Raw genomic sequence first — 12,223 nt, 5'->3', positions numbered from 1 at the left:
AACTTAGGTCATTAGTCTTGGAATCAGGAACAGTTGAGTCCTTTATCATTTAGTAACTGTGTGACCTTCATCAAGTCACTTCATTTCTTTGGGTCTCATTTGTTAAATCTGGGACTTGGCCTTGTATGGGGTATTGAAACCCTAAGCTAAAATGACTCCTTGAAGTCCTCTCAAAGTGGTAGCAAAGAGTTAAAATTTATTTCGGTTCTTGCAAGAAGAGGGGAAGTTCCTAACTCTCTATGAGAGAGAGAGAGAGAGAGAGAGAGAGAGAGAGAGAGCAGGAAAAGCTAAGTTTCAGAAGCTGAAGGAGGGTTAAAATACCACAGAAACCACAACCCATTCCCTCCTCTTTTCTGCTGCCCCTTACAACAATTGGTCAAACTTGATGGTCCAAAGAGAAGGGGGGTATACCTGAGCATTCCCAGAAAAGTTAGTCTTTGTTTACATCTTATAAGGTTAAGGTGACATGACTTTTCTAGCCAAAGATCTGGGTTCTCATGCTCACCTGATTCTTGAGAAACAGAAACTGAGGCCTATGGCTTAGACTAATTTAGCAGCATGTTTCTGACAAGTCAGCACTTTGCCCTTCACAGCCTTGATGACTTCTAAAGTCCTTTAGGTCTATGAACCTTAGTAACCTCTGGGTGACTGAGTTGGATTCTAAGTGAAGGACATAGCCTGGTCTCATGATCAAATGAGATCATATGAGACAAAAAAAGTTGCTTAGAAGCATCTTTAATATCTCGATCTGCATACAGCTTTGGAACCCTAGACTTCTCTAAGAGGTGGATGGGATAGGCAGAAGTCGAGTATGAGTTGAAAGGCAGACACAGCCGATGGAGGAAGATGAGATTCATCTCCCGGCTCCCTAGGCTTAGCACATTCAACTCAGGCAGTAGGATACTGCCTTCCTACCTAAATTCTCTGCTCCTGGCCTGTTGGATCACAAAAATGACTGGATCAAGCAATGGCCCTGAATCAGAAAGACCCAAGGACCTCCAAGGCCCCATCTAGCTCCAAATTAATGGTCTTTGGTTCTTCCATTGAATCTGAATAGGATGACATTTCCTAGGGGTTAAAGACAGGGAGGTATGGCATAGTGGATCAAGCACTGGCCTTGGAGTCAGGAGGACCTGAGTTCAAATCCGGTCTCAGACACTTAATAATCACCTAGCTGCCTGGCCTTGGGCAAGCCACTTAACCCCATTTGCCTTGCAAAAACCTAAAAAAAAAAAAAGACAGGGAAGTCAAAGGGAAAGTGTAAAAGGGGGAAGAAAAAATGATTAGAACAAAAACCAGGAGGGACTACATGATGTAGTGGCATACAGTAGTCTAAGAGTCAGGAACACCGGTCCTTATCCCATTTTAGTCATTTAGTAACTGAGGGACCTCCATAATCCACTTTCTCTTCAGATACTAGCTCTGGGACCCTGGGTAAGTCATTTAACCACTGTCTGCCTCAGTTGTTTCACCTGAAATGAAATAAAAAATGAAATAAAATGAAATAAAAAAATCACGGGTCTGTTAGGAGGGTCAAAGCAGATGCTATTTGTAAAGGTCTTAACCTAGGATTTAGCATGGAGAAAATGCTTATTTCTTTCCTTAAGGCAAATGGATTTCCTGGGAAGGTATTGTAGTACTGAGATGCCAAACAGATTTAGAGTTGGAGGTGATCTAAGTACAGTCAGCTTCAATCATTCCCTTTTTACTTTAGCGTGAATATAGACCCTCTGGCTCAAAAACCCTTCACAGTTTGGCTTCGACTTGTCTTTCCAAGTTTATTAAATATTATTTTCCTTCATGAATTCTGCATTCCTTGCATTTCATGACTTGAGGCCAAATATTCTTTACATTGACTACACCACATATCTTGGTGAGGAGAGCTAGCCTCTGATTGACTCCTCCCAGTGACGGGGAGCTCTCTACCCAGTGAAGGTAGAGACTGACTTTATTTTGCAATACCCCTAACTGGCAGACAGTCCTTCCTGTCTGTTTCTTATACCCATAGATCTCAGTTCTATCCTCTGCAACCACACAGAATAAATTTCAAAGGGAAGGGGGAAAAGTGAAGAATTCACACATTAGCAAATGTTATGGTTATTCATAAAGTCACCAGTCTCCATCTTTGTCTTTCTGCTCATAAACAAAAATGTGAACTCCTCTTTTCATGTGTGCCCCTGCTTATTGGAGATTAGAAGAATAGTGGGCTAAAATTGGGGAAGAGAAACTGTCTTAAATCCCCCCCAAAGTCACAAATAGGTCAGCCCCCAACAATTTCAACAAGGGCAGAAAAACAGTCACAGATCGTAGGAAGGGAAAGAGGGGACCTCAGAGAGCCTGCCCAATGCTTTCATTACAGCTGAAGAAACTGAGTCTAGAGAGGTGAAGACATGTGATCGAGATTGCACAGAGAGGAGGGGCAAACTCAGGAGAAGGAACAAGGATAGGTTAGAATTTAGGCCCTTGAACTTCAACTCAGTGATCTTCCCATTATGTCACATCCTCTCTCTCTATTCACTCATATATCTAAGCCCTGGACTCATTTATCTAAGCCCTCTCTAAGCACAGGGCTGATGAGCACCCACATGTCCTGTCCTTTGCTCAGTACAGTAAGGCAACCAAAGCCATCTTTTCCCTTCTCTGGGACTCTTTATTCATCTATATATAAGAGGATTGGAGAAGATAAAGGGCTCTGAACTTGAGAACTATAGTCCCAAGTTAGAAGCCTATCCTCCCAGGGATCTGTGGATAGATTTCAAGGGGTTTCCATTTGAGTAGGGAAAAAAAAGACATTTTCCTCCAATAGAATTACTTTCCTTTATAATTATATTCTTTATTTTATGCACTTAAAAATATTATTCTAAGTGGTAGATCCACCCACTAGGGTAGACTTTTTAAGGCATATTCCCAGGTCAGTCTAGACTTCAAAATCCTTTCCAAATTTTCTGACTTTGTGAATAAGGTATAGTACCTCCCCCCAAAAAAATTTACAGTGTAATAGAAGAACTTTTCATTATCATGATTGTAAGCTCCTTGAGGGCAGGAGCTATTTAATTCTCTCCTGACTCATTTCCAGGATGAAGAACTATGTGTTCCTGGTCTCCCATGTACGGGTAGCCTTAATGGAGACCAAAGTACCTTCCTATTCAAATTTGTGATAATTAATTTTTTTGTCTTTGAACCCCCAAACTCCCATTATCTATTATATTATACTCATTAATAGATAGGGAAATGTTTTCTTAGGCAGCAGAATTGAAGGTTTTATTTTTCATTTTTATATTTCCAGCAAAGATGAAAGAGTCCTTATAGACCATTTTACCCTAGCTCTTCTTATATTCAGTGAAATCAACCTTTGGCCTTGATTATCTTCTTGTCCACTCCTTTCTGGCATTTTACAGACCTTTAATAAATGCTAAATTGAATGGAATAAAGTTTTATGACTGGGGAATTCAGAGTGTTGGAGGAACTTGAAAAATAATTTCTGATTAACGTCATCTGGGAAGACTGCCTTGTAAGTGAAAGATCTATTGGTTTGAGCAACATGACCCTATGTTGAGGGAAGGAGTTGGGTAGTAGGAGAAGCCTGCCTGTCATTCTGCTGTAAAGCAGCCCCCTCCAAGATCTAGAAATCTCTCCTAATCTCACGTATGTGCAATCCTCGTGTTTGAGGCCACAAAAGTTTCCCACTTCCGACTAATTCCCAAACAACGCCTGGCATGCTTTCCCCTTTAAACAAATGAGCCAAGATGATGTCATTAACTATTAATCATGATGTGTTTACTAACAAGTCATAACATATCAAACTGCTCATAGTCACACTCTATTACCTCTGTAATAGTGTCAGTAGGAGGGAGTGGATCCTGACTTACACGCAATCATCAGTTAATCAATATGTATTACATGCCAAGCAAGAATGATGCTAATTGACCAAACAGCGAGGAACATCCGTAAGCAAATCTGTGGACCCAGCACTGGATGGCAGGCCTGAGTGTCCTTGGTCTCTTTGAGGGATGGTCTTTTAACACATTGCCTGCTAGACAGACCCACATCTCTTCTGGACCTCCATAGTCATGCACTGGAAAAATCTGCTTCTCTGCTCCCCTCAGGCTGCTGAAGCCACATTTAGCTTCTTCTTACAAAATAGCCCTCAACAAATGTTTCTGGAATTAATGAGGTTGATGTGAGGAAGTTTAAAAATTTGACCTGCCTACTCTTGACTCAGTTTGGGATTGTGCATAGACTCTTTTGTTGGTTTTGCTTTGTGTTATTATTTGACCTAGATTTGTGGTTTCACAGATGTGGTGAGTTCTTTTCACTGATGAAGATCAGGGACTTGTCCAGAACATAAAGTCTTCTGTAGTTGCCTGGGAGACACTGTGACTTATTCAGGGTCATAAAAAAGTATGAGTCCATGGCAGTCTCTGAACCCAGATCATTCTGATTCTGAGGTCAAGTTTCTTCCTACTTCTTCATGGAAAGTCAGTTAATCCAGAATGGAATCACTGTATCTTGAGTTTGCATCATGGAAAAGAAATTCTTGGTTAGCTTAGAGGTGCTAGTGGGCCACTCCAGACAGCTGGCAGGAAGGAGATACTCACACAGGAAAGCCACAGAGGGAGGGGAGCCACTTCATTGACTTTTCATTTCTTCAGTTCAATCTACTCATTTGCAGCTGCTCTTTTCATAGTGGGGGTAGAATGGTACATCTGTTCCTTTGAGCAGGGTCAGTTCATACCACATAGCCTCCAGTTCCAGGATGAGGGTGATATGGGTCTCCGGCTGTTAATCTGAAGGAGTAACAGCTCCCATTTGCATCACTTGGCTCATTGAGACTTTACAATGACTAACTCAAGGTAGTGTTACCTAATGATTAGAGCAACAGGTTGGCTCCTATCCCCAATGTATGCTCATGAGTGACTCATTTTACTTGTCAGGAGGCAGCACAGAATAGTGAAAAGGGTGAGGAGTAGAGAGGCAGAGGACTTGGGTTGGAATCCCCATTCTTCCTCATTAGCTACCTTATATCAGGCAATTTGTGGTGTCTCACTTTCCTCCTCTGTAAAAGAAGAAACTTGGATTTGATGACCTCTAAGGTCTCTTCTATCCCTGAGTCTATGAACCTCTCAGAGTCTCAGTTTCTTCATTTGTAAAAAAGGATATAATACTATGGGCAAAGGAGTATGATTAAGGAAGAGATTGTGGAAATCTTAAAATTTGTATAGGAACACCAATCTAGAGCTAACAAGAATGTTAGAGGCCATCTAGACGCCCCCTCCCTCATTTTACAGAGGAGCCCCAGAAAGATGCAAAAGCTTGTTCAGGGTTTCACAGATGAAAGAGACAAGTTTAAACCTATTCCCTTTAAGCCAGGGCTCTTCCCACTGAACCCACTATCAGTTCTACAAATGTACATTATTATTACTCTTTAACAGATGAGGAAAGTCATTTTCAGAATTTAACCAACAGTCCTGGCAGTTGAAACCAGGTCTTTTCCCAGGGCCAGGATGCCCACTAGTCTGACCCCTACACCTTCCACGTGAGGAAACTAGTCAAGAGATGGGGAAGTGGCTTATTTGTTCAATGATTTCATTTGTGTCTGACTTGTGATTCCATTTAGGGTTTTCTTTCCTCTTAATTTCTCTCCTTTTTCCTTTCTCTTTGTCCCTCTACTCTGCTTTCTTTTTGCTCTGTTTCTCTTCCACCATCACTCTCCACCAACGCACTACATTTTTCTTTAGCTTGTTGGGACTGCCCCCAATTTATAAATAAAGCAGTTTGATGGGGATTGGAGGATTCTCTTTTACCCCATTTCCCCACCTCCCTGACATTCTAGACGCTGTCTGAAATCTCTTTAACATTGGAACCCAAAGCTAGAACCAAATGTGTTGACAGTTGGAAGGGATTTGGAAGTTTTCCAAAATCAAGTTTTTGCATATCAAATTTTCCGGTTTTAGGGATGAGATAGCTGAGGGATGGAGAGGGGAAGGATGGAGCACAAAGTGAGTGGCAAAGCCAAGACTAGGACACAGATCAACCGACTTCTAGCTCAGCACATTTCTTATTTGTAGAGGGTTAGGATACTGCAGAACTGGGAAACCTTGAGCTACCACAGTACCTGAAAAGTACCAGTTAGGTCTGTTGGAAGCCAAGATAGTGGAATAGGTCTGAATGTCTGAGTTAGCCGTGCTCACCGGTAGAATGCTCTGGAACAAAGCTGAGTTCTTTGAGAAAAGAGATCTAGAAAGATAATATAAGACTTTGATGGAGAGTTTCTGAGACTCCTGGGAACTCCTTCTGACTGCTTTTATCTCCTTTCCATCTGCAGTTGCCTCCCTGTAGGCTATGTCACATCCTTGAGGTTTATTTCTACCTAAGCATTTTTCTCTGATACGTTCTCATTAAAGAATTTTTTTCAAGTTTATCTAACCCTTAAACTGAGTGTTTATTGTACCAGTTCATGTACCATGATCATGATGCCATTGCACTGCTTCATCTGCTCCTTCCACAATCAGCGATCGGGGTGAAAGGGAATCTACTGTGGTAGAAAGGATCAGTGATAGAAATTCATAATAATGTATAAATGAGCTGGTTTTGAGAAGTGTAGAAAGGGAAGGTATATCCTGGGAAGTTTTACTTGGGGGCAGGGATAAAACCAAATTATCCAGATTTCTCAATTTTGAGATGGAATACATCCTTTCTATGAGGAAGGACAGAACTGGAGAATGTATATTTGTGGAGGAGAGAAAAATGACATGACTGATGAGCCCAAGATAGACTTAGCAAGATAGACTTTTTCTTTTTAGTTTTTTGCAAGGCAATGGGGTAATTATCAAGTGTCTGAGTCTGGATTTGAACTCAGGTCCTCCTGACTCCAGGGCCGGTGCTCTATCCACTGCGAGACCTAGCTGTCCCCAAGATAGACTTTTGAGATAGAATATTTGAGCTGTAAAGAACCTTAGAAAATAAATTATCAGAACGAGAAGGGATTTTAAAACATGAAACACAGAATATCAGTGCTGAGAGCGAATTTAGGAGAAAGAATATGAAACATTAGAACTAGGAGGAACCTTAATGATATTCCAGTCCTCCTTACTCACTTTGCAAATTTGGAAACTGAGGACCAGAGAGACAAAAAATAATGATAATAATAGTACTTTCATTTAGGAAGATACCATAAAGTAGTCTTCAGCAAGTTGTACTATAAAAGTTGGGAAGAACTGGTTTCAAATCCTATTTTAGGCACTAGCTATATGACCCTGGGCAAGTCACTCAATTTCCTCATCTGTGAAGTTAGGAGGCTGGATTTGTTGACTTTTAAGGTTCCTTCCAGACCTAAGTTTTGTATTAGACTATTGAGAAGTCTTTTTATGAAGTCTCACATAGCACCAGGATAGAACACAGCCCTCTCTTGTTCCTCTTTCCACTAAATAGATTTTCTTTACATTAAAAAGTCACCATGGCTATTAATTTTATTGTTCCTTTAAATGCTATTCCTCCTTGCCCTATCACTTCTTCCTTTTGTGTCAGTCATATTCATCTCCAAAAATAAATTACTTCTGGGTAAACTCTCTAACTGGAGAACCAATATCTTCCCCAAAAGAACTCTAAAAGGGGGGGTCACAACAAGTCAGACATGATTGAAATAACTCAACAATAAAATTCTCTAACAAGAGTGAATTAATCTTGATTTGTATCTGAACCAAGAGTAGATAGAGGGTGTTGGACCTAGAAGAGAGTTCTGAAAAATATGCCTGAGGATACTAGGGTTGGGAGGAATTTTAGAATATAGACTAGAGAATGTGAAGCCTCATCTAATCCAATCTCCTCATTTCACAGAGGAAGAACCAGAAGGTAAAAAAGATCATATTTGTAAAAAGTTTAATATGTATCTGACACATAGTAGACACTTGATATAAGTTTGCTTCCTTAATTTCTCACCACTTAATTTCTCCAGAGACATGGAGGAAAAGGAGAGAATAATGACGTTGCTGTTTATAGTGAACATATTTGAAATCGAAAGCCTTTGGATGTCAATCTAGGGAACTCAACTTTGTATGGAGGGGGCTCTGATAGTGAATCCAACCCCAAATACTATAGCCTCCATGTTAACACTGTCACCTAAATTTCAACCACTGGTCTTTTCCAAAGGGAAAGGATTAGTTTCTCACCACTGGCATTTGTATAAAATCAAATAGGGAGTTGCATAGATGAGAATAATCCTGTTATCCATTCATTTTCTTGCTATTCTGTTCTGATTAAACACTTTACTATTTGATTTATGACTCCATGAGTAAAGAGTGGCAATGGAATAGAGATTTAGACAATGATATGCATAATTGTGATTAGCATAATCATAATTGTGATTAGCATAATCACAATTATGATTCTCTCACCTTAATCCTCCCCCACAAAAATAAAGCCCTCCAGAATTCAAGGTAAGAGGTTTCTAGTTTTCAAAAGGAACTGTGACATTTAGATGTGTTTCGCTAAATTCAGTCAAAATCAACCAGGCAATTTCATTCTCTCCCTCCCCATCTCCTTCACTGAATGCTTTTTAGTTCAGTAATTCAATGAACCCATGATCTCCACAGTACAGTCACTATTTCACACTTTTTTCTCTTTTGATTCTTGCCCACATCCTCTTTCCTATATAGAAGAGTCACTTGACACTTCAGAAAGTTTGACCTGAGGATTTTAACCTTTCATCTATGGAATTAATCACCTTGGGGCCTTCTGCTCTGATTGATGAGCCTCTCCTGTTGCTTACAATTTCAGACAGGCCCCAGCTATGCATTATTCTGTTCCTCAGTCATCTACTCACCTGCTACCTTGCAGCCATGATCACAAACCATGCCCTGTTTTTTTTTTGTTTCTGAAATTTCTGCCTTGGGGTTCTACTGGTCTGATTGCTAAGTCTATCTTGGGCTCATCAGTCATGTCATCTTTCTCTCCTCTACAAATATACATTCTCCAGTTCTGTCCTTCCTCATAGAAAGCATGTATCAATCTATTCCAAATGACTTCACTTGTCAACCCAACAACTTTCCAAACCCAATACTTTTCCCCAATCAACAGTCCCCTCTATATATTATCTTTCTTTATTAGATATAGATACTTCCAGAGCAGAAATTGTATTCACTTAGAATGTATCTAAGTACCTAGCAAAGTGCTTAACACATGCCAAGTATTTGATCAATACTTTTTAATTTATGCATTCATTATTTCATGGACATCTACAATCCTTCTCTCTCCCTTTATGATTAACCCACCTCCCTTTCCCATCATAGATAACCTTGATTATGTCTTTTAATACCATTTACACTCACATATACCATTTTTCTTTCCATTGAATACATGATCCATGATGCTGACGCTCTTAAAATTATTCTGGTCCATGATTCAAGATCCCAGAGAATCTTTTGATGTTGAAGACATGGGCTCCAGTGGCATGGAATAACCCAAGATCTTTGCTTTAAGGAAAGAAGATAGACATCTGCTTTCTCTTCTCCTTAAGCTTCTCCAGTGCATCTTTGATCTCCTTGCTTCTCAAACTATATATAATAGGGTTTAACATAGGAATCAGAGCTCCATAGAACACGGCCACCACTTTATCTTGGTTTTGTGAGTACCTGGCAATAGGATGGAGGTATGCAAAGAGGCCAGAGCCAATGAAGAGAACCACGGTCAGCAGATGAGAGGCCCAAGTGTTGAAAGCTTTTGCTAGTCCTCTGGCTGAATGGATCTTCAAAACTGTCACAATGATATGCAAATAGGAGACCAAGACAATAGTAGCTGATGTCCCTCCAACCATACATACAACAATGAAGTTCACCACTTGGCTGGTAAATGTGCTAGAACAGGAGAGGGTCAACAGGGGATGAACATCACAAAAGAAATGGTTTATTATATCTGGTCCACAGAAGTAAAGATGAAATACAGAGATAGTTTGGAGCAAGCCAGTGAAGATTCCCCCAACATGGGCTGCCATAGCCATTTGCATGCAGATGGAGGGGGGCATGACAGCTGCATAGAGCAGTGGATTGGAAATGGCAATGTATTGGTCATATGCCATGGCTGCCAGGAGGCAACATTCTGTGCCCCCCATCCCAATGAAGACAAACATCTGAGCAGCACAGCCCACAAAAGAGATAGTCTTTTGCTTCTTGAAGAAGTCATAGAGCATCTTGGGGGCAACAGAGGAAGTATAAGCAATATCAACAAAGGATAAATTACTGAGGAAGAAATACATGGGGTTATGGAGATGGGAATCAATCTTGATCAGGATTATAAGAGACACATTCCAGGCTAGAGTCATGAAGTAGATTCCCAGGAACAACACAAAAAGGAAGACCTGAAGTTCTGGATGCTCATTGAATCCCAGAAGGATAAATCTGGTCACTGTTGTGGTATTTCTACCTGTAGCCATTTATCATTTTTCTAGTGTCTACCAAGAATTTTCCTACAATGGTGATCCAACGAAGGAATCTTTATAGGATATCATAAAAGTACGGGATCATAGAGTTGCAAGGGACCCGGGAGGTCATCTAGTCAACCCCCCCCCCCCCTTCCCACACAACAGTTATTTCATGGCATTTCATGAACCAATTTTAGGTACTAGGAGTAATTTGCTCACATTTATGCTAAAGTAAATAAGAACTAGGGTTTACCCAGTACCACTTTGTTGGGCAACTGACACCAGGTTAATCATCTCCATTATCATTACCAACATCATCAGTAAAATTAAAGGCAGTTGTCTCTTGTATTTGTTTCAGATAACCTGTTGGCAACTTATATATGCTTTAATTTTGAATGCTAGTCCATGAAAGGGGTTATGACAAATCACAAAATCACAGAAACTCAAAATGAGAAGAGACCTCAGCAGTCGTTTAGTCCAATCCATATCCCTAAAGGAATTCCTACTATGACCTACCTGACAAGGGGTCATCCAGTCTTTGTGGGAAGACATGGAACAATGGAGAAATTGTTACCTCTTTAGGGTGACCATTCCTCTATTCCTCAGCTCTAGTTAGAAAATTTTTCCAGCCTACAGTTGTTTCTTTTATTCCTGGTTCTGCCTCTTGGGATATAGCAGAATAAGTGTGATGTTCCTCTTCTAGTCGACAGGTAATCCTTTCATCTTTAAGGAAACTCATATGGCAAGAACTGAAATGATCAGGAGTTATTTACCATTTCTTCTCATCACGGACAATTACCAGACTTCAGACATCTAAGGTGTCTTGTTCTCCATCCAGTAGAATCAAAAGGCAAAGGTAAGCATCTAGAAAAGGACATCCTTTCAAATTAAAGATATTAGTGATATATTTAGAATAAAATTGGATCTTTCCCTCCTGCAATCCTGAAAACAAAACATTAAAGGCCAAATAACAAATATTTTGTCATACCAGACAAGAGAAACAGAGAGAGAGTAAGCCTCAGCCTCTCTGTTCCGCAGTGTATTGCTAGAGCTATATCACCATTTTATCAAGAATCTTGAAATGTTAGCACAGAGAGGAATGAAAATTGAAATCTGAATGGGAAATTGGTACATCACTACTGTGAAAGGTCTTAGGACCTAAATTATTAAACATGAAAGGTAGGGTTCTTGGTCAAGTAAAAGTTTGATTTATGGTCTCTAGAATCCTTTTACAGCTCTTAGATTCTGTGATTCTGATCTCAAAACATAAAAGGTCAGAGAACATAGAACAAAAAGGGTTTTAAACCTGAGGAAGACCTTTGAAAATGGATGTCAGGATACTACAATTGTAAGGGACCCCAGAAACAGGAATGTTAGGGTTCATTTAGTCCAACTTCCTTATTTTATAGAGAAGGAACCAGAAGGTCAAAGAGAGGAAGTTACTTTGTCTAGGGTCATATAACTAGTAAGTGGAGGATGTGGAATTAAACAGAAATCATAATAGCTGACTTTATATGGTGCTTTAGATTTCAGAAGCACCTTTTACAGATATTTTATCATTTGATTATTAAAACATACATTGGTATTATTATCTTCATTTTACAGATGAGGAAATTGAGTCTGACAGAGGTAAGGTGAATTGTTCAGACTCATATAGCTGGAAAGTATATGAGTCTTCAAACTCAGGTCTTCCTTATTCCGAGACCAGTACTTTACTTACTAAACTACAAATGAATAAAGAATATATCAGATAGGAGTAAAAACTTTCATAGGATTAGGTGTTGGAACTGTGCCCAAATATTAAATATG

General features: G+C 39.9%; 1 protein-coding gene across 1 annotated transcript; it reads right to left on the bottom strand.

Moving 5' to 3' along the window:
- Window positions 1-9,472: 9,472 nt before the first annotated feature.
- Window positions 9,473-10,426, bottom strand: LOC141519484 (olfactory receptor 5A1-like). The gene has a single exon (XM_074231717.1). It carries the CDS (start codon window positions 10,424-10,426, stop codon window positions 9,473-9,475), a length of 954 nt encoding a protein of 317 aa, XP_074087818.1.
- Window positions 10,427-12,223: the final 1,797 nt, after the last annotated feature.

Source organism: Macrotis lagotis, chromosome 3, assembly GCF_037893015.1.
Source record: "Macrotis lagotis isolate mMagLag1 chromosome 3, bilby.v1.9.chrom.fasta, whole genome shotgun sequence".
Classification (NCBI taxonomy): domain Eukaryota; kingdom Metazoa; phylum Chordata; class Mammalia; order Peramelemorphia; family Peramelidae; genus Macrotis; species Macrotis lagotis.
Note: the sequence above shows the minus strand (reverse complement) of the source record. Positions and strands in the feature narration are given on the sequence as shown.

Bases quoted from the DNA above. Each gene is read 5' to 3' on its own strand.
- LOC141519484 (XM_074231717.1), bottom strand. From the start codon at position 10,426: ATGGCTACAGGTAGAAATACCACAACAGTGACCAGATTTATCCTTCTG.